Source organism: Onthophagus taurus, chromosome 3 (assembly GCF_036711975.1).
Source record: "Onthophagus taurus isolate NC chromosome 3, IU_Otau_3.0, whole genome shotgun sequence".
NCBI classification, from domain to species: Eukaryota; Metazoa; Arthropoda; class Insecta; order Coleoptera; family Scarabaeidae; genus Onthophagus; species Onthophagus taurus.
In genome coordinates, this window is record NC_091968.1 from 26043119 (window position 1) to 26068781 (window position 25663).

Sequence of the window (25663 nt, forward strand, 5' to 3'; positions counted from 1 at the left end):
GGCTAATAATAACGTCTATTTAAGATAATAATCCGAATATTTTTCGAAGTGTATCAATCATCTTATATACACACTAATCTTTTGAGCATCTTTAAAAATACATCAAAATCATCTCACACTTTAAAATGCGTTGCAAACAATTCCTGGACACATAAAGTTGCTAAAACGTTTTCCAAATAACTGTTAAAAGTGACGCAGAATGTTGGTAATTTCTATGAAAATCGTTCGGTTTAAATAGTTGTAATTTTAGTATTGCATTTTTTGAATTGAGGCGCCTTACACCACAATGGTAAATATGGTAAGTAAATTAATTCGATTTTATTACTGCGTAAAATAATTCATCAACAAATTATTTATTAGCTACCAAATAACCCTCAAAAACCCAAAGATGTACTCAATAAAAACGGTAATAAATCACCACAATTTATTGCAGCCACCTCAGGTAACTTATAAATTAAAAAAAAACTAATTTTTTAATTTTAATTAAATATATTTTTAGCTTCTTTTGCTGCATTTTCAACCGGAACAATTCTCGGATGGACCTCTCAAATTTCCCCACAACTTTTAAACGGTGAATATGGTTTCCCCATCAACGAAAATCAACTGGGTTGGATTGGAAGTTTAACATCCCTCGGGGCTGCGTTTCTCTGTTTATTTATCGGCCCATTATGTGACTTAATCGGAAGAAAACCGACGAAACTCTTAATGGTTATTCCATTAATTTTAGGTTGGGGTTTAATTGCATGGGCAGAAAACGTAGAAATGTTATATGTCGGTCGATTTTTAACCGGGATGATTGGCGGGGCCTCTTTAGTCACAGCCCCGCTTTATTGCAGCGAAATAAGTGAAAATAAAATAAGAGGAACGTTGGGTTGTTTAACGCAATTAATGATTTCGTTTGGTTTATTTTTTGATGTGATAATAGGGAAATACGCCGATATTAAAACGTATACTCTGTGTTGTTTTGGTGTTCCGTTTGTGTTTATCGCATTTTTTATTTTTATGCCAGAAACTCCGGTTTATTATTTAAAAAAGAATAACGTCGAAGAAGCACGTAAGGTATTATTAAAATTACGAGGAAATAACTACGACATCGAAACAGAAATCATCGAAATAAAACAAAGTTTAGATTTAAGTCGAGGAAATAATTTCATTCAAACGATTAAAGATGCATCGACACGGAGTTCAACCCGAAAAGCTTTCTTAATTACATTCGGCTTAATGAGTTTCCGATTTTTATGTGGCGTCGATTCAATCACCGCATTTACATCTTATATTTTTTTAAATGCTAACGAAAATTTCGACCCTGAAATTGGTCCGATAATCCTCGTAGCCATTCAAGTAATTTTCGGTGTTATCCAATCATCCGTTGTAGACAAAATTGGTCGAAGAATTCTTTTATTACCCTCTCAAATCGCGATCGCAATCTCTTTAACCGCCGTAGCAGTCGGTTTCTTATTAAAAAATCAAAATCTCGTCGATGAAACCGCTTTGGAAATCATCAATTTCATCCCATTAATCGCGTTGGGCGTTTTTTACGTTGGATTTGCGATGGGTTTAGCTCCTATCCCTTTGATGTTAAACGCCGAAATTAATCCGCAAGAAACCAAATCTTTAGTTAGTTCATTTAATAATTGTTGGGGTTGGTTATTAGCGTTTGCTATAACAAAAAGTTTTTTACCAATCCAAGAAGGAATTGGTCCCGAAGGTGCGTTTTTTATTTATGCGGGATTTACCTTTTTGGGCGCGCTTTTTATTTGGGTGTTTGTACCTGAAACTAAAGGAAAATCGAACGAGGAGATTCAAGCGATTTTAATTAAACGTTAATTATTCGTACCTATTTATTGTTTTGATGAAAAATTTGAGATTGTTAATAATAAATTTTTAGTTTAAACGTCAATGTGACACAAATTCAGTGTTACTAATTGTAACCAACTTCACAACAATTTATGAAAATTAAATGTCAATTTTATAAAACGTCGTTTTTTTACGAAAATTAATTAATTTAAGCATAAAAATTAATTAATCATACGAAAAAAGGAATTTGTTTAGGTTTTTTTAATGTAATTATAATTAATTAAGAAAGATAATGCGGAAGTAAATTTGATTCGATCATTTTTTAGGTTGGTCATAATGACCATGGGTTGTCAACAATAAACTGTCAAAAAAAGTATTTCTTAACCTCACTTTTGAAATTAATAGGTTTAACTCAAACCCCTTTGATGTTAAATGCCGAAATTAATCCGCAAAGAACTAAATCTTTACTTAGTTCATTTAATAATTGTTGGGGTTGGTTGTTAGCGTTTGCTATAACAAAAAGTTTTTTGCCAATCGAAGAAGGAATTGGCCCCAAAGGTGCGTTTTTTATTTATGCTGGATTTACCTTTTTGGGCGCACTATTTATTTGGGTGTTTGTACCTGAAACTAAAGGAAAATCGAACGAAAAGTTAATTATTCTTACCTATTTATTGTTTTGATAAAAAATTTGAGGTTATGTTAATAAAAAAATTTGAATTTAACGTTTTTCTAATTTCACCCAAGAATCGCAACGTGTAAAATAATTAACATTCATCATGTAGCCACATTAATCTGCCCCTCAGCTCGGGCAGTCTTACAAAACTTTGATTTTATATGAATAACCTGAATTTTTGACGGTAATCATCAGCCCTAGGGATCTTTGATAGGAGAACTTGGGACTGATTGTATGTCGAAATCCTACCGTAAGATGGCATTAGCGTCTATACTAAAATAATTTAATTAAACTAACAATTTTATTATTAATAGTGGGAATGATGAGAGACACCAATAACAATTATTACCAGCATCATTCTTTTAATTTAAAAAGTATAGATTCTAATTCGTGTTATATTTTTAAATTTGCCGCTAAGAATTTTAAAAGTTGAATTTTGTTCAGAATGACAGATGAAAACGTCATTTTAAAGTGATTTTTCGGTAAGAGTATAATAAAGTAATAATAGTGTGATTAAATAATTAGATTATAATTGACATTATAGCTTTGTTTCAACTAACGTTATAACTGGTTTTAAGCTCGTCAGATGTAATCTCACATGCCATATGATGCAGTGATATTCAAATGTGGTGGCATTATTTGACAGGTCTAATTGCCATAGGTAATTGCATTTGAGGAATTCCCAACCAGTCGAAACGTTAATTGGAACACTTATTCTGTGGTTGGAGTTTTTATTCATATATATAAACCCAATCCAACCTGTATTCTAGTGGTTCGCTTCTTAGCTGAATAATTCCAAAATATCCCCAACAGATGGCGCTATTTTCTATGATGTTTACTCAACGGACCTTGATGTTTATTATAAATGTCAAAATCATAAACATAACCTAAAATTTCAAAAAAATTATTTTATTTTTTAGTTTGATTCAAAAGGTTATAATTTTCTACACACTACAATTAAAAAGGGCGATATTGAAAGCGTTTTATTTTTACTTTCAATTAATGCGAACGTAAATTCGAGGGTTCAAGATACGAGTTTATCTCCGTGTTTATATTTGGCGGCTCAATATGGGACTCTCGTAAGAAGTTTTTTGTAAGCGGGGGCGAGGATTGAAGATGTTGATAGCTCAAAGTTTGTTATTTAACTTTTTATTAATAATATATAGCTGAAAAAAATTTTTTTTTTAGACGAAAATGTTGCTTCGGAATGCGGTAATACCCCGATTGTTGCTGCGATACCTACAAAATCATATTCCTTATAATGCTACGGATACAAACGGAGATAATGCGCTTCATGTTGCGGTTAGGGAAGGTCATTTAAACGTCGTAAGTAGATATTTTTTTTTAGTTAAAAATGTTAGGATTCATTATGAGATCCACGGTAGCTTTTTCTAACATTGAAGCTTGTGCTAACACTTGTATAAATCTAGGATTGAGTATTCAATCTAAATTTCTCAAGTACCTTTGCTTTAAATTTTCCGTTCATTATTATTATTGTGAACTGTAATTTAATTTGTATACAACTGGGTTTAGCTATTAAATCATAGATGTCTCTGTGAAACATTTTGAAAGTGGTAATATTAAACATTAAAAAGACATATATATTAAAGAATTAATTTTATTGTTCAATTGTAATTAAAAAAAATTACATTAATTGATTCATTAACGACCACCAAGACATCTGTCGATGATGCCGCCAATGAAACCATCTTCTTCACCACCATCTCCTTCGTTGATCATTCCCAAAACGACTTCACTAGCGACTTCGTCGATTCTGTCAGCGTTTTCATCAATGATGGTGGCGCCGTTGGCTAAGATATCGGCGCTAACTTCAGCGCTGTAAGCTTCATCGTCACGGACACCAGTGATAACAAACTGTAACATAAAATTAGGTGTAAAAATGCTTCGAGAAGTCGTTAATCAGATAACTTACGCTATCAAGTGGGTCCATACCAACGATGATGTGGAAGTATTCCAATTTAATTCCACCGAGGATGGTGGCTTTAAGATCGACGGCAGCACGGAAGTTGCGGGCTGAGAAGCTTTAACAAAAAAATATTTAATAAATATTAAGAGATCATTAATTTTCTTACTCCAAAGTTCCAGTTCCCCAAGTGTTGATAGTATCGGAGGTGAGCACGTTGACGTAATTGGTGGAAAGAATTGGATTGGCGAAACGTAAAGTGATTTTGATGGTGTAGCTTGGTGGGATTAAACCAATGGTGCCACTAATTCCATCATAAGTGAAATCAATCAATCCGCTGAAGACTAAGTCGGTAACGGTCAATTCACCACTATTTAAAAAAAAGAAACGATTGAAGCGAATAGTACATTTTTTTCAAAGGAACAATCTTACGTAACACCTTCAAGTCCGAAATCGGCAAAGTTGAAGGTGTGGTCTTCAATTCTGAGTGGGTTCAAATGGGGGATTCCAAAATCTGGCCATCCAACCAACATCTCACCACGAACACATTCGACGGTGTTGATGATAATGTCTTCGAAAGCACGTGGAGCGCTAACGCCTAACAAAAAAAATCGGTTATAAGTAATAATTATGATAAAAAAATCTTACTCTTGGCGAAAGCAGAGTGGCCGAGGGCCAAAAGGGCGACGACGATTAAGCAACGCATCTTGATAGAACTAGAATAAAATTGGAATTAATTATTTACTTCATTTTTATTGTTTGTCTTACCTGATGAAGTAAGAACTGATTTTTGAACATTTTCGTTGGGTTTATATACCAGTAAATTCGGCAGATTCGTTGTTTTGATAGAAGATAAGGAGGTTCAGGTTGCATGATTATCTCTTTTGCAGTTCGAGAGGACTTCAAGATATTTCATCTGATGACCAGATGTTTAGTCAAGGTTGATTAAAGTGTATGTCTTTTTTGATTAACAAAAAAGTATTTGGATAAAAAAAACTCTTTTTTGACTTAAATTTCACAATTAGATAGTTATTTAGATCCTCTTATTTATTTTAGTAACGGAAAGTTAATTTTAAATTAATTTTTGCATTAAATTTTCGTTAGATTTCGTGATAGAATTGTTTTAGTACGTCAATCAAAGATAAAGATAAAGCACCTTAAATAAATAAATAAATTATGCAATTTATCTTTTTATTAATAGGTACCGTTAAGATCTCGTTTATTTGTGATTATATTTGATTAACCACAATAATTAGAACGTATTGAGAGTGGAAGTTTTATTACATTTTATAGTCAGTTGTCAAATCGAAATCAACATTCTTTTATGACCAGCTGTATAAAACATTATTGTCCCTGTCGAAGTGACAAATCATTTGATTTAAGAAAATTTTCATAATTTTCTTTTTTTTAATTAGATTAAAGTTAAAATGTTATAAATAGCGACTATATATACACATATATAAATATATACGGTGGTTTTATTCCGATTTAATTTTGTATTTTGTGTTCCGGTTAAACAATAACAGAACGTATCCGCGAAATGACATTTGACATTTGAGAGACATGCAAACCAATGTAAACAATAATAATGAGAAAATAGGAGCTTTAATCGATAACTAACTGTAAAACCGATTGAATAACAAATGGAATAAATACATTTTTGAACTGGATTGGTTTCAGTTAAAATTGAGTTTACTTTGTTCTCAATTGTTAACAATTTTTGTCATGGATTTATGTTATAAAGTGAGTTTTTAATCATTTTTCATTTATCTATATCTATTTTAGTTTAACCACAATAATTTACTCTACGTACATTTAAATAAAACTATTACAAATCAAACAGGAAATGAGTCAGTAGAGAATTTGATGAGATTCAATAACGAAAGAGATTTGTTGTTCAATTTTTGTGGGACACAAATTTTAAAAGAAACTCTTAACTGAAAAGAAAGCATTTTACTTTAATAAAATTCTGAAAACTTATCAAACATTACAAGGATTAAACAATTTTAAAATCATTATTAGGTTAAAAATAAATTGTGTTAGGTTATGTTATGTTGCTATGGTTACCAAGTGTGTTTGTAGAATTAGTTCGGTTTAAAAGCGGGTTTTTAGGTCTTTTTGTTGCTTGGGAGTACCATGAAGTTGTTCAAAACGAAACCAAGATGTCCCAAATCATTCTCATTTCCCAATTTTTACCTGTTTAGTTTTTTCCTTCAAAAAAATTGATTCAGCTCATAAAATCCAGAATTGAGGGCTTCTTGAAGTGCCTAAATTTGATTTAACTTTAGTTAAAAAAGTTATGAATCTATGAATTCAAAAACTATGAATTTTTTAACAATACAATGAGATGTTATGATAATTAAGGATGGTTAGGGTACAAGTTGTTAAGTGAGGTTGGGTTTTATTGAATTTAATTTATAACTGACTATAATCTCTCTGAACTCCGCCTTCAAGAAAGAATGGGTGGATTGAGTATCCCACAGATCTCAAGTAAGACCAGCAACCTGCCTGAGTGTATCAAATTGCTTGTACAAACTATATCATTGCTTTGGATAAGATAGGAAAAATAATTCCCAAACCGCCATGAAAAAGGACTCAATTCTGAAAACCACTCATACTAAGCTGCTGAAATGTGACATCCATGAAAAATAAGGATCAAGAAGTGCTGCTGGAGGTAAAAAGACATAACATGGACATATGTACCTTCTCAGAAACCAAAAAGAAAGGCATGACGACATAAAATATCTCTGATAGAATACTGCAGGTGACCATCAGCTTCCAGAAGCCTAAACACATGCATTTGGTAAGCGTTTATGAAGTAAGCGCAAATGAAAAATGAAATAGACCAATTCTATCAGAACCTTCACTGGTGAGTTGTTCATTAAATAGGTGACCTCTCAACTTAGTCCTATTAAAAATCTCTGTGCGATGACGCGGAAACGTCAATGCTATGAACATCAGTCTGGAAAGAAATCTTATTATATAAATAAAGAGGAGTTTTAAACAACATGAGTTTGTGATATAAGCACAATGTGTGTAAGACTCGACGCCTGTACATATTAAACCAACCTGTCCAAGACAATGTATGAGAAACCCTGTCACGCTTTTTAATGTGCATTTTGCACTCTCTGAATCTTATCCCTATACGTACTATTAATACAGGAGTGGTAAAGGGCGTCTCCAAAATTAAATAAAGAGAGTACAAGCGTCTCACAACAATGAATATTCAATTTCTGGCTCAAGATATTCTACTACTATACATATAAGATCTTGATAGCAGAATATCACGCTGTAGAAGTCCACTAATATGTATCCTGAATCTCAGATCTGAATCTAAAATGATTCCAAGATTGTGAGCCTCAGATGACCAACTTTCACATTGTCAAGCCGCAAATCTAAAGAATCCTTCACCACATCCGAACCCTAAACAACAACATACGACTTGGTAGAATTAATAGTAAGACAGTACTAAAGCTATTCATAAAAATCCTGGAAGAAGAAATATTTTCTTATGTGTTAACCGAAGACCAACAAGGCTTTTGCAAGAATAGGTCAACTATAAACGCCATCTTTGCAATCAGACAGATTGTGAACAAATCTTACGAATGCTTTTGACCGCGTAGCACTTCCAGACGTTGTGAGCCTCCTCAACAAGAAAAATGTGCACCCAGATATAAAAAGCATTATAGTCGAGTTAAATACGGACAATTGGACTCGAATAAAAGTGAATCACTTATTGCTGAAATAAGTTCACTTAATAATGCTTAATAAAGTCACTGAAAAAACTTATGTGTTGATAACTGTTACTGAATTACAGCCATGTCACCACAGCTGTTTACTGCTGAAATTAAAAATTGAGCAAGACATTTATCTGCAAGGGCTGCTACAAGCTACAACTGTAGCCAAAAGACGAAAACGCAAGGAAAATGGGATGAATAGAAATAGATCATTTCTTCATTTTCTTAATATCCAAGAAAAAAGAATAAAGATTAGTCAAGGAGCATTTGCAAAAGTATTCATGGTATTAGCTTGGAACGAATTAAAAAAAATTAAGTTCCTTGCCATTGAAGAAAGTGAAAAAGAACTTGTTAGAACTCGTCTTGTCATTCCCAGTTAAAAAATCTCATTATTCTGGAAAGGAGTTTAAGTATCTAGATGCAGGGCTTAATATAAAAGCAATGTACGAGCCGCTGTTGCTGAAAAGCTTATTCATGATAGACGAGCGAAGAAGTTCTCCAACGCTTTAAAAACGCTTTTCTGCTTTAAAAAGCCACGAAAATATGATAAATTTGACAAATTTAGTTGTTTTTTGCTAGTTAATGGTAACACTGGGGAATCGAAGCGTGTTATAAAAAAACTTTTAGAACAAAAGTTATAGCAAATTTTATTCTTAGCAACATCGCTCTCCTTCATTTTTGCCGTCAGATGCTTAAATATCGAGAAAACCACGAAAATATGAAAATTTGACAAATTTCGTTGTTTTCGTCGACTGCAGAAGAATGTAAAGAACGACTAGATCTTGCAGCTATTTGTACAAGCTTTCTTTTACCTATCTCAATTAAGTGTAAGTGTGTTCTGCATTCACAACTTAAAGACAAACAAATCCTTTGTTTATATTCACCATGAGGGTGTAGCTGCAAAAGGTCCTAATGTAGTCACTACATTCATAATGGAGCATATAGAAAAGTAATAACGATCTTATTAATTGCAAGGGATGGTGTACCAAGATCCAACAGACTTCCTAGACACCCTCCCACAATGTGGTATGAAAGCTAGAATTGGGTGACTCGACAGTTAATTTTGAATAATATAATAATAAACACAATATTATTTTATATTAAAACGTTAATTTTATTATTCGCCTAAGTGCATGTAATAAAAAAAATTACAAACAACAGCTGGAGACATTAAAAGCGATCTTTAACGGCCGCCGAGACATCTGTCGATGATTCCGCCGATGAAACCATCTTCTTCACCACCATCTCCTTCGTTGATCAGTCCCAAAACGACTTCACTAGCGACTTCATCGATTCTGCCAGCGTTCTCATCAATGATGGTGGCGCCGTTGGCTAAGATATCGGCGCTAACTTCAGTGCTGTAAGCTTCATCGTCACGGACACCAGTGATAACAAACTGTAACATAAAATTAGGTGTAAAAAATGCTTCGAGAAGTCGTTAATCAGTTAACTTACGCTTTCAAGTGGGTCCATACCAACGATGATGTGGAAGTATTCCAATTTAATTCCACCGAGGATGGTGGCTTTAAGATCGACGGCAGCACGGAAGTTGCGGGCTGAGAAGCTTTAACAAAAAAATATTTAATAAATATTAAGAAATTATTAATTTTCTTACTCCAAAGTTCCAGTTCCCCAAGTGTTGATAGTATCGGAGTTGAGAACGTTGACGTAATTGGTGGAAAGGATTGGGTTGGCGAAACGTAAAGTGATTTTGACGGTGTAGCTTGGTGGGATTAAACCAATGGTGCCACTAAGTCCATCATAAGTGAAATCAATCAATCCGCTGAAGACTAAGTCGGTAACGGTCAATTCACCACTATTTAAATAAAGGAAACGATTTAAGCGAATAGTACATTTTTTTCAAAGGAGCAATCTTACGTAACACCATCAAGTCCGAAATCGGCAAAGTTGAAGGTGTGGTCTTCAATTCTGAGTGGGTTCAAATGGGGGATTCCAAAATCTGGCCATCCAACCAACATCTCACCACGAACACATTCGATGGTGTTGATGATGATGTCTTCGAAAGCACGTGGAGAGCTAACGCCTAACAAAAAAAAATCGGTTATAAATAATAATTACGATAAAAAAGAATCTTACTCTTAGCGAAAGCAGAGTGGCCGAGGGCCAAAAGAGTGATGAGAATCAAGCAACGCATCTTTAGTGTATTCAGAAGAAACCCAGAACGTTTGATTTCTCGGAGATTTGGTCCAGCTTAAATAGTAATTTCGGAGGAGATGACCAAGATGATAAAGTACGATAAGAAAGGCAAAGATAAAAGTCAAGAGATCAAATTGTGTCAGTGGGCCTTTGATTGTACTGATTGTATGTAATGATTTACAAATCTGATTGGGTGCATATATCAATATAATTATTTTAAATAAGGTTTTTTGATAAAAAGTTTCAAGTATTTTCATGAGGTGACAACGTGATAATTTTAAGAGATATTGATAAACACTCCTTAGATTTAAACGTATTTTTTATTGTACGATTAATTTTTAGTTATAATAACCTAAAGACAGTAGCAAATTTTATTCTTAACAATATTGCTCTCTTTCACTTTTGCTCTCACAATCAGATGCATAGATATTGAGAGCAATACGGATATTTGATGAATTTGTTGTTTTTTGCAAGTTAATGGTAGCACTGGGGAATTGGAGCGTGTTATAAAAAAAACTTTTAGAACAAAAGTTGTAGCTAATTTTATTCTTAGCAATATTGCTCTCTTTCACTTTTACTCTCAGATGCATAGATATTGAGAACAATACGAAAATGTGAAAATTTGATGAATTCGTTTTTTTTTGCAAGTTAATGGTAACACTGGGAAATCGGAGCGTATTATAAAAGAACTTTTAGAATAAAAATTGTGGCAAATTATATTCTTAACAATATTGCTCTCTTTCACTTTTGCTCTCAGATGCATAGATATTGAGAACAATACGAAAATGTGAAAATTTGTCTAATTTGTTGTTTTTGCAAGTTAATGGTAACGCTGGGGAATCGAAGCGTGTTATAAAAAAACTTTAAGAACAAAAGTTGTAGCTAATTTTATTCTTAACAATATTGCTCTCTTTCACTTTTGCTCTCAGATGCATAGATATTGAGAACAATACGAAAATGTGAAAATTTGATGAATTCCTTTTTTTTTGCAAGTTAATGGTAACACTGGGGAATCGAAGCGTGTTATAAAAAAGCTTTTAGAACAAAAGTTGTAGCTAATTTTATTCTTAACAATATTGCTCTCTTTCACTTTTGCTCTCAGATGCATAGATATTGAGAACAATACGAAAATGTGAAAATTTGATGAATTCGTTATTTTTTGCAACTTATTGGTAGCACTGGAGAATTGGAGCGTGTTATAAAAAAACTTTTAGAACAAAAGTTGTAGCTAATTTTATTCTTAGCAATATTGCTCTCTTTCACTTTTGCTCTCAGATGCATAGATATTGAGAACAATACGAAAATGTGAAAATTTGATGAATTCGTTATTTTTTGCAAGATAATGGTAACACTGGGGAATTGGAGCGTGTTATAAAAAAACTTTTAGAACAAAAGTTGTAGCTAATTTTATTCTTAGCAATATTGCTCTCTTTCACTTTTGCTCTCAGATGCATAGATATTGAGAACAATACGAAAACGTGAAAATTTGACTAATTTGTTGTTTTTGCAAGTTAATGGTAACGCTGGGGAATCGAAGCGTGTTATAAAAAAACTTTAAGAACAAAAGTTGTAGCTAATTTTATTCTTAACAATATTGCTCTCTTTCACTTTTGCTCTCAGATGCATAGATATTGAGAACAATACGAAAATGTGAAAATTTGATGAATTCCTTTTTTTTTGCAAGTTAATGGTAACACTGGGGAATCGAAGCGTGTTATAAAAAAGCTTTTAGAACAAAAGTTGTAGCTAATTTTATTCTTAACAATATTGCTCTCTTTCACTTTTGCTCTCAGATGCATAGATATTGAGAACAATAAGAAAATGTGAAAATTTTATGAATTCGTTATTTTTTGCAAGTTAATGGTAACAATGGAGAATCGGAGCGTGTTATAAAAAAACTTTTAGAACAAAGGTTGTAGCAAATTTTATTCTTAACAATATTGCTCTCCTTCACTTTTGCTCTTAGATGCGTCTATATTTCAATATTGAGAAAAATATGACTTTGTTGCTTTTTCAAGTTATGTGGCAAGAGAAAGCACATAAAAATGGACACAACGAATAATCGTGTGGAGATCACGAGATACTAAAAGATGTGTAGGAAGATCGCAGAAGAGGTGGATCGACGATGTGCAGGTTGTGGCGAGGAAAGAATGGATAAGTACAGCGAAAGGCAGAAATAAATGGAGACGTTTGGAAGAGACCTAAGTCCAGCAGTGGATGAATACAGGCTGAGGAAGAAAGAGAGAAGAAGCTTGGTGGTGATTTCGTCGATAATGCCATATGCATGGTACGTAAAGGTAAAGATTTGTTGAGTGAGTGTAGGAGATTGAGCCAGCTTGGAGTAGTGTAGGTGAGAAATTGTATAATGGTCAAATACGATGATCAGGGAACTATGTAGCTGATAATTTCCCTGTGCTTTTTTGAATGAGTTTTCAGTGGTCATAAAATAATCAGTTATGGAAAAGTGTTGTTATTGCTTTAAGCATATACATTTGTAAATATCTGTGCCAAAACAATGAAAATAAGGATTTGAATGCTGTATACAACAATGAGTTGTGGTATATGTAGTGAACTAGAAACTCATAAGAAATGGCTGATGCTAAAATCGTCGCCACATTGCGTAGCCACAGTGGGGGTTCAAATGTGTTTATAGAGATGGTAAGAAGTGAGGTGGATTTAAGATTATAAACTTAATTTTACTATTTAACTTTTATTTATAACAATATGAAATGGCACATATTTATACACGGCGACCTAAAGACAAGCATCTGTCGATCAATCCGGAAATGAAACCGGAATCTTCACCACCATCACCTCCATTGTTGATCAAATCCATGGCAACATCAGAGATTACATCGTGGAGTTTTGGACTCAATTCAGCAATTTTGTCAACACCGTTAGCGAGCATATCAGCAGAAAATTCAGCGCTGAATTCTTCATCGTCACGAAGACCAGTGATGACAAACTGAAAATAAAAATTACCTTTTTAACTCAAATACCTTAAACGTGCAAAATCAAAGACTTACGCTAGTTAATGGCTCCATGGAAACGTAAACATCGAGGTATTTCAAACCAATACGACCCAATAAAGTAGCTTGTAAACCAATGTTGGCTTTGAAGTTGTTGGCGTCGAAACTGCAAAGCAATAAAAACACATAAATATTTCTAATATTTCTGCATTTCTTGGCTTCTTACTCTAAGGTGCCAGTTCCGAAGGTATCGATACCGACTTCAGCCAATTGAACATTACCGCTGTATTCGGTGGTTAAGGTTGGGTTGGGGAAGATGAGATCTAAGTTAACAGTGAGACCTGGAGGAAGGAGTTGAATGCTACCTTCGAGGTTTTCATAAACGAAGTCAGCTAATCCAGCGAAGACTAAGTTTTTGACGGTCAAAGTTCCGCTGATACCTTCGATACCCAAATTGCCTAATTCAAGAGTTTTTTCGGCAGATTCCAATGGGTCCAAGGAGGGGATTCCGAAATCTGGCCAACCTGTTTTCATTTCTCCACGTAAGCATTCCAAGAAATTAATGATGGTTTCTTCAAAAGCACGTTGGTCACGTACGATTGGGGCTAAACAAATTGTTAAATTAGTTTAAAGGAAGACATTTTTTTGGTGGAAAACTTACTCATGGCAAAAGCCATGCCGATGAAGGCTAAGAAAGCGATGGCGCGCATTTTAATAGCTGGAGATATTTCTAGAAAAGAAATTAAGAATTTTATGATTTGTTATAATTTTCGTTGTTGAAACTTACCTGGAATTTCTCAACTGATTTGAAACTATTCGCGTGGGGTTTAAATACCAAACTATTGCGTCAATATGAATAGTTTATCAAGTACTTAAGTAGTTTAAGTTTATGATAAAATGATACGTATGTATTGTTTTATTTATAAATTAATTAATAAGTGTTTATCACTCATTTTCAAGTGGATTAAATTGATTATGCACAAATGTTATATATTTGTTTTTCAATTTTTCACTTTTTTCCAAACAGGAAAATTGAGGATATATTGGAACTCAGGTTGCTGCAATTTCTGGTCTTTGAGAAATGTAAATTCTATATTTACGATTAAAAACGCCAAATTTTAAACATTTATTCCTGCCATAAAGGTTAATTTGACGGTGAGAATAGCTACAGAGACAATATGGATTTATGAGAGGAATAGGGGACGATACATATATGCTGGATGGTGTGGTGGAGGAGTGTATTAGTAGATTCGATATGAATGGGTGGCACATGGTGGTATTTGATGACTGCCATTGAAAATTTTTTGAGTTATAGCAGGATAAGATGTGAGCTGGTTTGGGGCCATTCTTGTGGATCTGTGAAATTAATGAATGGTCTGGTGGAGTTCTGGTGGTTCTGGTGAAGAGCATGATGGATGAGGAGATCGCCCTGTCGCAGGCTTATGAGAAATGCTGGGATAAAATCTGGAAAGCATGTAAAGAATGGGCTATTTCTTGTGTGATGGAGTGTGTCGGGGAGAAATTGGAGAGTAAGAAGACATCGGGAAGATTGACAGTGCTGATAAGGAAAGAGTGAGGAATTAGGAGTAAAATTAGAAAAATTAATCATGGAGAAGAAGGTGTTGCCTGGATTGTTGTTTGGTGTAAAAATATAGGGTACAAGAGGGATGACAGTAAAGCGATTAAAGGAATGAACGCGAAGCTGAACACTTTCTGATTGTGCGTGACCCGGATTGATGTTCTGCGAATAATGTTGGGCGTGCCGAACGATTCAACTATCATGGGCAGCATTTGGAAAACTCATAAATCTCAAAAACGTACGGACTTGAAACCATAGTCTTGATAAGGAAAACTGCAGAACAACTTAGCGTGCCCAAAGAGCTATGGAACGAGCAATGCTGGGAATCATCTGAGAGACAAGATTCGAAGTAGTGACATTCGCAGAAGAACACAGGCGAACAGCGTTGGCAACCTATGCCAAATTTCGGTAGAATCAATGATAAACATTCGGTAGGTTTAAATATAAAGTCAGAAATTGTTCGATGAAAATTGTTTATCGCTTTTTGTTAATGGTATCATTTGGGAATCGCAGCATGTTATAAAAAAACTTTTAGAATAAAAGATGTAGCAAATTTTATTCTTAACAATATTGCTCTCTTTCACTTTTGCTCTCAGATGCATAGATATTGAGAACAATACAAAAATGTGAAAATTTGATGAATACGTTATTTTTTGTAAGTTAATGGTAACACTGGGGAATTGGAGCGTGTTATAAAAAAATTTTTAGAACAAAAATTGTAGCTAATTTTATTCTTAGCAATATTGCTCTCTTTCACTTTTGCTCTCAGATGCATAGATATTGAGAGCAATACGAAAATGTGAAAATTTGGTGAATTTGTTGTTGTTTGCAAATTAATGGTAACACTGGGGAATTGGAGCGTGTTATAAAAAAACTTTTAGAACAAAAGTTGTGGCTAATTTTATTCTTAGCAATATTGCTCTCTTTAACTTTTGCTCTCAGATGCATAGATATTGAAAACAATACGAAAATGTGAAAATTTGATGAATTCGTTATTTTTTGCAAGTTATTGGTAGCACTGGGGAATTGGAGGTGTTATAAAAAAACTTTTAGAACAAAAGTTGTAGCTAATTTTATTCTTAGCAATATTCTTCTCTTTCACTTTTGCTCTCAGATGCATAGATATTGAGAACAATACGCAAATGTGAAAATTTGATGAATTCGTTATTTTTTGCAAGTTAATGGTAACACTGGGGAATTGGAGTGTGTTATAAAAAAACTTTTAGAACAAAAGTTGTAGCAAATTTTATTCTTAACAATATTGCTCTCTTTCACTTTTGCTCTCAGATGCATAGATATTGAGAACAATACGAAAATGTGAAAATTTGATGAATTCGTTATTTTTTGCAAGTTAATGATAACACTGGAGAATCGGAGCGTGTTATAAAAAAACTTTTAGAACAAAACTTGTGGCAAATTATATTCTTAACAATATTGCTCTCTTTCACTTTTGCTCTCAGATGCATAGATATTGAGAACAATACGAAAATGTGAAAATTTGATGAATTCGTTATTTTTTGCAAGTTAATGATAACACTGGAGAATCGGAGCGTGTTATAAAAAAACTTTTAGAACAAAACTTGTGGCAAATTATATTCTTAACAATATTGCTCTCTTTCACTTTTGCTCTCACATGCCTAGATATAGAGAACAATACGAAAATGTGAAAATTTGATGAATTCGTTATTTTTTGCAAGTTAATGATAACACTGGAGAATCGGAGCGTGTTATAAAAAAACTTTTAGAACAAAACTTGTGGCAAATTATATTCTTAACAATATTGCTCTCTTTCACTTTTGCTCTCACATGCCTAGATATAGAGAACAATACGAAAATGTGAAAATTTGATGAATTCGTTATTTTTTGCAAGTTAATGATAACACTGGAGAATCGGAGCATGTTATAAAAAAACTTTTAGAACAAAAGTTGTAGCTAATTTTATTCTTAGCAATATTGCTCTCTTTCACTTTTGCTCTCAGATGCATAGATATTGAGAACAATACGAAAATGTGAAAATTTGATGAATTCGTTATTTTTTGCAAGTTAATGATAACACTGGAGAATCGGAGCGTGTTATAAAAAAACTTTTAGAACAAAAGTTGTAGCTAATTTTATTCTTAGCAATATTGCTCTCTTTCACTTTTGCTCTCAGATGCATAGATATTGAGAACTATACGAAAATGTGAAAATTTGATGAATTCGTTATTCTTTGCAAGTTAATGATAACACTGGAGAATCGGAGCGTGTTATAAAAAAACTTTTAGAACAAAAGTTGTAGCTAATTTTATTCTTAGCAATATTGCTCTCTTTCACTTTTGCTCTCAGATGCATAGATATTGAGAACTATACGAAAATGTGAAAATTTGATGAATTCGTTATTTTTTGCAAGTTAATGGTAACAATGGAGAATCGGAGCGTGTTATAAAAAAACTTTTAGAACAAAGGTTGTAGCAAATTTTATTCTTAACAATATTGCTCTCCTTCACTTTTGCTCTTAGATGCGTCTATATTTCAATATTGAGAAAAATATGACTTTGTTGCTTTCTCAAGTTATGTGGCAAGAGAAAGCACATAAAAATGGACACAACGAATAATCGTGTAGAGAACACGAGATACTAAAAGAGGTGTAGGAAGATTGCAGAAGAGGTGGATCGACGATGTGCAGGTTGTGGCGAGGAAAGAATGGATAAGTACAGCAAAAGGCAGAAATAAATGGAGACGTTTGGAAGAGACCTAAGTCCAGCAGTGGATGAATACAGGCTGAGGAAGAAAGAGAGAAGAAGCTTGGTGGTGATTTCGTCGCCAATGCTATATGCATGGTACGTAAAGGTAAACATATGTTGAGTGAGTGTAGGAAATTGAGCCAGCTTGGAGTGATGTAGGTGAGAAATTGTATAATGGTTAAATATGATGATCAGGGAACTATGTAGCTGATAATTTCCCTGTGCTTCTTTGAATGAGTTTTCAGTGACCATAAAATAATCAGTTATGGAAAAGTGTCCTTATTGCTTTAAGCATATACATTGGTAAAGATTTGTGCCAAAGCAATGAAAATAAGGAATTGAATGCTATATACAATAATGAGTTGTGGTATATGTAGTGAACTAGAAACTCATAAGAAATGGCTGATGCTAAAATCTTCGTCACATTATGTAGCCATAGTGGGGGTGCAAATCTATTTATAGAGATGGTAAGAAGTGAGGTGGATTTAAGACTATAAACTTAATTTTACTATTTAACTTTTATTTATAACAATATGAAATGGTACATATTTATACACGACGACCTAAAGACAAGCATCTGTCGATCAATCCGGAAATGAAACCAGAATCTTCACCACCATCACCTCCATTGTTGATCAAATCCATGGCAACATCAGAGATTACATCGTGGAGTTTTGGACTCAATTCAGCAATTTTGTCAACACCGTTAGCGAGCATATCAGCAGAGAATTCAGCGCTGAATTCTTCATCGTCACGAAGACCAGTGATGACAAACTGAAAATAAAAATTACCTTTTTAACTCAAATACCTTAAACGTGCAAAATCAAAGACTTACGCTAGTTAATGGCTCCATGGAAACGTAAACATCGAGGTATTTCAAGCCGATACGACCCAATAAAGTAGCTTGTAAACCAATGTTGGCTTTGAAGTTGTTGGCGTCGAAACTGCAAAGAAATAAAAGCACATAAATATTTCTAATATTTCTTAATTTCTTGACTTCTTACTCTAAGGTGCCAGTTCCGAAGGTATCGATACCGACTTCAGCCAATTGAACATTACCGCTGTATTCGGTGGTTAAGGTTGGGTTGGGGAAGATGAGGTCTAAGTTAACAGTAAGACCTGGAGGAAGGAGTTGAATGCTACCTTCGAGGTTTTCATAAACGAAGTCAGCTAATCCAGCGAAGACTAAGTTTTTGACGGTCAAAGTTCCGCTGATACCTTCAATACCCAAATTGCCTAATTCAAGAGTTTTTTCGGCAGATTCCAATGGGTCCAAGGAGGGGATTCCGAAATCTGGCCAACCTGTTTGCATTTCTCCACGTAAGCATTCCAAGAAATTAATGATGGTTTCTTCAAAAGCACGTTGGTCACGTACGATTGGGGCTAAACAAATTGTTAAATTAGTTTCAAGGAAGACATTTTTTTGGTGGAAAACTTACTCATGGCAAAAGCCATGCCGATGAAGGCTAAGAAAGCGATGGCGCGCATTTTAATAGCTGGAGATATTTCTAGAAAAGAAATTAAGAATTTTATGATTTGTTATGATTTTCGTTGTTGAAACTTACCTGGAATTTCTCAACTGATTTGAAACTATTCGCGTGGGGTTTAAATACCAAACTATTGCGTCAATATGAATAGTTTATCAAGTACTTAAGTAGTTTAAGTTTATGATAAAATGATACGTATGTATTGTTTTATTTATAAATTAATTAATAAGTGTTTATCACTCATTTTCAAGTGGATTAAATTGATTATGCACAAATGTTATATATTTGTTTTTCAATTTTTCACTTTTTTCCAAGATGGAAAATTGAGGAGAAATTGGAACTCAGGTGCAAGATGAATGGGTGACACATGGTGGTATTTGATGACTGCCATTGAAAGTTTTTTGAGTTATAGCAGGATAAGATGTGAGCTGGTTTGTGGCCATTCTTGTGGATCTGTGAAATTAATGAATGCTCTGGTGGAGTTAAGAGCATGATGGATGAGGAGATCGCCCTGTCGCAGGCTTATGAGAAAAGCTGGGATAAAATCTGGAAGGCATGTAAAGAATGGGCTATTTGTTGTGTGATGGAGTGTGTCGGGGAGAAATTGGAGAGTAAGAAGACCTCGGGAAGAATGACAGTGCTGATAAGGTAAGAGTGAGGAATTAGGAGTAAAATTAGAAAAATTAATCGTGGAGAAGAAGGTGTTGCCTGGATTGTTGTTTGGTGTAAAAATATAGGGTACAAGAGGGATGACAGTAAAGTGATTAAAGGAATGAACGCGGATGACCCGGATTGATGTTCTGCGAATAATGTTGGGCGTGCCGAACGATTCAACTATCATGGGCAGCATTTGGAAAACTCATAAATCTCAAAAACGTACGGACTTGAAACCATAGTCTTGATAAGGAAAACTGCAGAACAACTTAGCGTGCCCAAAGAGCTATGGAACGAGCAATGCTGGGAATCATCTGACAAGGGAAGTGTCACAACTGTGTCTCACCGATTTCGATGCAATTTGGTACAGTCATAGAATGGGCCAAAATAAGGTTCGCACATTTTTTTATACGTGCGGTAAAAGCCCCTGGGGCGAGTTATAGGGGTTGAAAGTTTGGAGAAAAAGTACGTTTTCACTTATATTTTGAAAACGAAAAGTGCTATCAAAATTTGGTAAATTGTAACTGATATTCATTTTAAAAGAGCTTTCTTTTGATGTGTCACACATATAGCAGAGGGTTAAAAAGGGCGAACTACCCCTATTTTTTTGGAATTATTTAAAAACCACCCTATCGATTTTGGCGGCATTAAGTATACTTCTAGTGCGTTCAAAAATATTAGTTAAGGGTTTTTTCCCATTCGCCCTAGATCAACCCCAGCGAAGTTACGGGGGTTAACATGTAAGCACTTTTCGTAAGAATGATGTGATAAAATTGTCAGGTATTTTGAAAATACTTTAAACAAAACCGTAAATTAGTCGCACAATAAAATGTTTAGTGTAAAATAAGGCATAATACACCATATAGGGGTTGTTGGGGTTATCCACCCCCTTAAAAATTAATTCTATCCCGGGCGTTATTTGTCGATTACGGCGAAATTTGGTACTGTGTTTGTTTTATATTTGAAGTAAAAATTTTTGAAAATGGTTATAAGGGTTACAAATTAGGGGTAGTTTTTTGTTTATACCTCGAAGATGAAAACTGCCATCGTAACTGTGGTATTGTTTTTTAAAAATCTATCTATCGATGTTCCACGAGGTAAACTACCCTCATTTTCTTTAAATAATAAATATAAAACTACTAGATAAATAAGATATTTTATTTATTTATGAGTTAAAAAGCAACTGACAAAAAAAATAGTTCAATATACCAAAGAAGTTTATTCTACATTACTAATTGACGTTTTTTATGTATTATATTAATTTTCAATATTAAATTTATTTTTATTCTACGTAGTGTTGGCAAAAATGAAAGTCGTGGAAAAAATGTTTTAAACATAAGGATTTTTTACACCATGCACATGTTATGACCGCTATATCCCCACAGATATCACACGTTGGCTTCTCACTCGAAAAGCAAACTTCCACGGGATTTTCAAAATGGTCTGGTCTCTCCTCTATATAGCCACTTGCAAACCATGCGTATTTAAAAACATTTATAAACCGAGGGGAAGCCAACTGGTTATGCGTCAACGATTGCAATTTTAATATGTTATCCCTCTGATGTAAATTGACATCATACTGGTAAAGAATAATCTGATCAGAGAATCTTCTAATAAAATTTTTCCATATTCTGAAACCAAATACATCTAGGGGCTGTATTTGACCTGTTGTCCCTGCAGGTATAGATAAATGTTTAAAATTAGTACCTGATGGAGTTATTTCACTAATAACTTCAGGACAATGGCCACTCCAAGAATCTAATAATAATAATGATTTAGAACCAGTATTTGGAAAATATACATTTTGGAGCCAATTTTTCATGTGTTCTGAAGTTAACTTTCCAGATTTTGATGCCAAAACGTATATATTGTCTGCTTTAAACATTGTATTTGCTACCCTCGGTCCAAAGCTGCCAGAGGGTTCTTTTAAAACAATAAAAAGTGGAGAAAGAAGTTTCCCATCAGCAGATATTACGGGTTGAATTGTGTAACTGTGCGTTGTAGATGACACCGACTGGACCACACTTTCTACGGTTTTAACTCCTAAATCGCTTAATGTTCTTCCCGAATGGAATTCCAAGTTAAAACCGCTCTGATCCGAATTGTAGGTGTTTTCAGGTCCATATATTTGGATTTGTAGCTTTGCCTCTTTAACGAAATCTTTTGCTAAAGTTTTTACTCGATCAACATTTCCAATTTGTTTTTGGGATAGAAATTTTGGTATTTTTCGGCTTACTAACCGATTTGCTTTCTTAAAACGTTGCACCCAGCTATGAGATGCTTTGAACAGTTGAGGAGATAAATTCTTTTCATTTCTAGCTTGTATAGCCCATCTGCGTATATCAATATCATGTAGTGGCAATTTATTATCTACGGCGGCTCTCGCTTGATTAATTACAAATTCGGTAATTTCTGCTAATTTTTCTTTGTATGTCCCTCTTTCTTCAATATATTTAGACCATCTGTGCAATTGGGTCTTTGACGTTACTTTTCGGTATTTGTTTTTTACGGTTTCTAGTTTCAAATAACCTTTCTTCCCACTTGTCCAGTAATTTACCGCCTCTAATTTGTACTCGTAGTCGATGTCATCCTTCAATGGACAATGAGCATCAGTATCTTCTACAAACCTGTCAGTTGTATCCTGGTCTTCAATAATTTGCTGACCGTCATTGATGCCATTGGATGAATCGAAAATTAATACAGTTTCGTCTTCAATTTGCATATTGTAGTCTTCCATACTTTCCATTAAAATACGCTGTATATTTTCTTTTAAACTAACTTCTGCTTCATTTACAGGAGTCTGGGGAATATTCATAACAGTAAAAACTGTCATTAGCAAATTTAAAACGTTTATTGGGTTTATTGTAACCATTGCTTCTGTCAGTTGCTCTGAAACTAAAATCTACCCACTGGGCACACGTTCTTTTATACTAGAAAAAACTATTTTGAGAAATGACCTTTAGCAAGCGGCACTAAAAAAACAAATATTGTGCCAAAATTTTTTTGGTAGGTGTATTTTTGGCAACATTATGTAGAATAAAAATAAACTAATAAACTATATAAAACAAACACAGTACCAAATTTCGCCGTAATCAACAAGTAATGCCCGGGATAGAATTAATTTTTAAGGGGGTGGTTAACCCCAACCACCCCTAAATGGTGTATTATGCCTTATTTTACATTAAACATTTTATTGTGCGACTAATTTACGGTTTTGTTAAAGTATTTTCAAAATACCTGACAATTTTATCACATCATTCTTACGAAAAGTGGTTACATGTTAACCCCCGTAACTTCGCTGGGGATGATCTAGAGCGAATGGGAAAAAACCCTTAACTAATATTTTTGAACGTGCTGGAAGTATACTTAATGCCGCCAAAATCGATAGGGTGGTTTTTAAATAATTCCAAAAAAATAGGGGTAGTTCGCCCTTCTTAACCCTCTGGTATATGTGTGATACATCAAAAGAAAGCTCTTTTAAAATGAATATCAGTTACAATTTACCAAATTTTGATAGCACTTTTCATTTTTAAAATATAAGTGAAAACGTACTTTTTCTCCAAACTTTCAACCCCTATAACTTGCCCCAGGGGCTTTTACCGCACGTATAAAAAAATGTACGAACCTTATTTTGGCCCATTCTATGACTGTACCAAATTGCATCGAAATCGGTGAGACACAGTTGTGACACTTCCCTTGTGAGAGACAAGATTCGAAGTAGTGAGATTCACAGAAGAACACAGGCGAACAGCGTTGGCAACCTATGTCAAATTTCGGTAGAATCAATGATAAACATTCGGTAGGTTTAAATATAAAGTCAGAAATTGTTCGATGAAAATTGTTTATCGCTTTTTGTTAATGGTATCATTTGGGAATCGCAGCATGTTATAAAAAAACTTTTAGAATAAAAGATGTAGCAAATTTTATTCTTAACAATATTGCTCTCTTTCACTTTTGCTCTCAGATGCATAGATATTGAGAACAATACAAAAATGTGAAAATTGGATGAATACGTTATTTTTTGTAAGTTAATGGTAACACTGGGGAATTGGAGCGTGTTATAAAAAAATTTTTAGAACAAAAATTGTAGCTAATTTTATTCTTAGCAATATTGCTCTCTTTCACTTTTGCTCTCAGATGCATAGATATTGAGAGCAATACGAAAATGTGAAAATTTGATGAATTTGTTGTTGTTTGCAAATTAATGGTAACACTGGGGAATCGGAGGGTGTTATAAAAAAACTTTTAGAACAAAAGTTGTGGCAAATTTTATTCTTAACAGTATTGCTCTCTTTCACTTTTGCTCTCAGATGCATAGATATTGAGAGCAATACGAAAATGTGAAAATTTGATGAATTTGTTGTTTTTTGCAAATTAATGGTAACACTGGGGAATCGGAGCGTGTTATAAAAAAACTTTTAGAACAAAAGTTGTGGCTAATTTTATTCTTAGCAATATTGCTCTCTTTAACTTTTGCTCTCAGATGCATAGATATTGAGAGCAATACGAAAATGTGAAAATTTGATGAATTTGTTATTGTTTGCAAATTAATGGTAATACTGGGGAATTGGAGCGTGTTATAAAAAAACTTTTAGAACAAAAGTTGAGGCAAATTATATTCTTAACAATATTGTTCTCTTTCACTTTTGCTCTCAGATGCATAGATATTGAGAACAATACGAAAATGTGAAAATTTGATGAATTCGTTTTTTTTGCTAGTTAATGGTAACACTGGCGAATTGGAGCGTGTTATAAAAAAACTTTTAGAACAAAAGTTGTAGCTAATTTTATTCTTAGCAATATTGCTCTCTTTCACTTTTGCTCTCACATGCCTAGATATAGAGAACAATACGAAAATGTGAAAATTTGATGAATTCGTTATTTTTTGCAAGTTAATGGTAACAATGGAGAATCGGAGCGTGTTATAAAAAAACTTTTAGAACAAAGGTTGTAGCAAATTTTATTCTTAACAATATTGCTCTCTTTCACTTTTGCTTTCAGATGCATAGATATTGAGAACAATACGAAAATGTGAAAATTTGATGAATTCATTTTTTTTGCAAGTTAATGGTAACACTGGGGAATCGGAGTGTGTTATAAAAAAACTTTTAGAACAAAAGTTGTGGCAAATTATATTCTTAACAATATTGCTCTCTTTCACTTTTGCTCTCAGATGCATAGATATTGAGAACAATACGAAAATGTGAAAATTTGATGAATTCGTTATTTTTTGCAAGTTATTGGTAGCACTGGGGAATCGAAGCGTGTTATAACAAAACTTTTAGAACAAAAGTTGTGGCAAATTATATTCTTAATGATATTGCTCTCTTTCACTTTTGTTCTCAGATGCATAGATATTGAGAACAATACGAAAATGTGAAAATTTGATGAATTCGTTTTTTTTTTGCAAGTTAATGATAACACTGGAGAATCGGAGCGTGTTATAAAAAAACTTTTAGAACAAAAGTTGTAGCTAATTTTATTCTTAGCAATATTGCTCTCTTTAACTTTTGCTCTCAGATGCATAGATATTGAGAACAATACGAAAATGTGAAAATTAGATGAATTCGTTTTTTTTTGCAAGTTATTGGTAGCACTGGGGAATTGGAGTGTGTTATAAAAAAACTTTTAGAACAAAAGTTGTAGCTAATTTTATTCTTAGCAATATTCTTCTCTTTCACTTTTGCTCTCAGATGCATAGATATTGAGAACAATACGCAAATGTGAAAATTTGATGAATTCGTTATTTTTTGCAAGTTAATGGTAACACTGGGGAATTGGAGTGTGTTATAAAAAAACTTTTAGAACAAAAGTTGTGGCAAATTTTATTCTTAACAATATTGCTCTCTTTCTTTCACTTTTGCTCTCAGATGCATAGATATTGAGAACAATACGAAAATGTGAAAATTTGATGAATTCGTTATTTTTTGCAAGTTATTGGTAGCACTGGGGAATTGGAGCGT

General features: G+C 33.6%; 6 protein-coding genes across 8 annotated transcripts in view; 2 read left to right on the forward strand and 4 right to left on the reverse strand.

Moving 5' to 3' along the window:
• The first annotated feature begins 206 nt into the window (after positions 1 to 206).
• LOC111414455 (facilitated trehalose transporter Tret1-like) lies at positions 207 to 2519 on the forward strand. 2 transcript variants are annotated; one of them, XR_011640163.1, is made up of 4 exons: positions 207 to 298; positions 361 to 442; positions 500 to 2063; positions 2124 to 2519. XR_011640163.1 is itself a non-coding variant. In XM_023045806.2 (3 exons), exons 1-3 carry the CDS (start codon positions 287 to 289, stop codon positions 1825 to 1827), a joined length of 1422 nt encoding a protein of 473 aa, XP_022901574.2. In that variant the 5' UTR covers positions 207 to 286; the 3' UTR covers positions 1828 to 2519. The 2 variants fall into 2 exon arrangements, 1 of the variants encoding a protein (XP_022901574.2); XM_023045806.2 differs by having other exon boundaries at positions 500 to 2519.
• A 57-nt stretch (positions 2520 to 2576) lies between these two features.
• The window catches only part of LOC111414456 (lachesin-like), a 108500-nt gene continuing 85413 nt past the window's right edge, over positions 2577 to 25663 (forward strand). Inside the window, exons 1-4 of one of the 2 annotated variants that reach the window (XM_071195537.1) lie at positions 2577 to 2720; positions 2785 to 2952; positions 3015 to 3602; positions 3659 to 3796. The gene's annotated coding sequence lies outside the window, so the exon portion shown is untranslated. Of the gene's footprint in view, positions 2721 to 2784; positions 2953 to 3014; positions 3603 to 3658; positions 3797 to 5982; positions 6138 to 25663 lie in introns of those variants that run through there. The other variant, XM_071195539.1, reaches the window with a different exon arrangement.
• LOC111414459 (uncharacterized) lies at positions 4073 to 5160 on the reverse strand. The gene is made up of 5 exons (XM_023045813.2): positions 5043 to 5160; positions 4827 to 4992; positions 4564 to 4764; positions 4404 to 4512; positions 4073 to 4345 (listed from the first exon to the last, which is right to left on the reverse strand). Exons 1-5 carry the CDS (start codon positions 5098 to 5100, stop codon positions 4133 to 4135), a joined length of 747 nt encoding a protein of 248 aa, XP_022901581.2. The 5' UTR covers positions 5101 to 5160; the 3' UTR covers positions 4073 to 4132.
• Positions 9233 to 10325, reverse strand: LOC111414458 (uncharacterized). The gene is made up of 5 exons (XM_023045811.2): positions 10229 to 10325; positions 10010 to 10175; positions 9747 to 9947; positions 9587 to 9695; positions 9233 to 9527 (listed from the first exon to the last, which is right to left on the reverse strand). The coding sequence occupies exons 1-5, from the start codon at positions 10284 to 10286 to the stop codon at positions 9315 to 9317; spliced, it is 747 nt and encodes a 248-aa protein (XP_022901579.2). The 5' UTR covers positions 10287 to 10325; the 3' UTR covers positions 9233 to 9314.
• Positions 12983 to 14030, reverse strand: LOC111422658 (uncharacterized). Its single transcript, XM_023055876.2, has 4 exons — positions 13919 to 14030; positions 13484 to 13862; positions 13315 to 13423; positions 12983 to 13253 (listed from the first exon to the last, which is right to left on the reverse strand). Exons 1-4 carry the CDS (start codon positions 13965 to 13967, stop codon positions 13029 to 13031), a joined length of 762 nt encoding a protein of 253 aa, XP_022911644.2. The 5' UTR covers positions 13968 to 14030; the 3' UTR covers positions 12983 to 13028.
• Positions 18063 to 19109, reverse strand: LOC111422657 (uncharacterized). Its single transcript, XM_023055875.2, has 4 exons — positions 18999 to 19109; positions 18564 to 18942; positions 18395 to 18503; positions 18063 to 18333 (listed from the first exon to the last, which is right to left on the reverse strand). Exons 1-4 carry the CDS (start codon positions 19045 to 19047, stop codon positions 18109 to 18111), a joined length of 762 nt encoding a protein of 253 aa, XP_022911643.2. The 5' UTR covers positions 19048 to 19109; the 3' UTR covers positions 18063 to 18108.

Coding starts and splice junctions, on each gene's coding strand:
- LOC111422658 (XM_023055876.2), bottom strand. CDS start 13,967: ATGCGCGCCATCGCTTTCTTAGCCTTCATCGGCATGGCTTTTGCCATG. Junction 13,863..13,918: donor CGGCATGGCTTTTGCCATGA/GTAAGTTTTCCA, acceptor CAATTTGTTTAG/CCCCAATCGTACGTGACCAA. Junction 13,254..13,314: donor CCATGGAGCCATTAACTAGC/GTAAGTCTTTGA, acceptor TTTTATTTTCAG/TTTGTCATCACTGGTCTTCG.
- LOC111414458 (XM_023045811.2), bottom strand. CDS start 10,286: ATGCGTTGCTTGATTCTCATCACTCTTTTGGCCCTCGGCCACTCTGCT. Junction 9,948..10,009: donor TTCGGACTTGATGGTGTTAC/GTAAGATTGCTC, acceptor TTATTTAAATAG/TGGTGAATTGACCGTTACCG. Junction 9,696..9,746: donor TGGGGAACTGGAACTTTGGA/GTAAGAAAATTA, acceptor TTTTTGTTAAAG/CTTCTCAGCCCGCAACTTCC.
- LOC111414455 (XM_023045806.2), top strand. Junction 443..499: donor ATTTATTGCAGCCACCTCAG/GTAACTTATAAA, acceptor ATATATTTTTAG/CTTCTTTTGCTGCATTTTCA.
- LOC111414459 (XM_023045813.2), bottom strand. CDS start 5,100: ATGCGTTGCTTAATCGTCGTCGCCCTTTTGGCCCTCGGCCACTCTGCT. Junction 4,513..4,563: donor TGGGGAACTGGAACTTTGGA/GTAAGAAAATTA, acceptor TTTTTGTTAAAG/CTTCTCAGCCCGCAACTTCC. Junction 4,346..4,403: donor GTATGGACCCACTTGATAGC/GTAAGTTATCTG, acceptor TTTATGTTACAG/TTTGTTATCACTGGTGTCCG.
- LOC111422657 (XM_023055875.2), bottom strand. CDS start 19,047: ATGCGCGCCATCGCTTTCTTAGCCTTCATCGGCATGGCTTTTGCCATG. Junction 18,943..18,998: donor CGGCATGGCTTTTGCCATGA/GTAAGTTTTCCA, acceptor CAATTTGTTTAG/CCCCAATCGTACGTGACCAA. Junction 18,504..18,563: donor TTCGGAACTGGCACCTTAGA/GTAAGAAGTCAA, acceptor ATTTCTTTGCAG/TTTCGACGCCAACAACTTCA.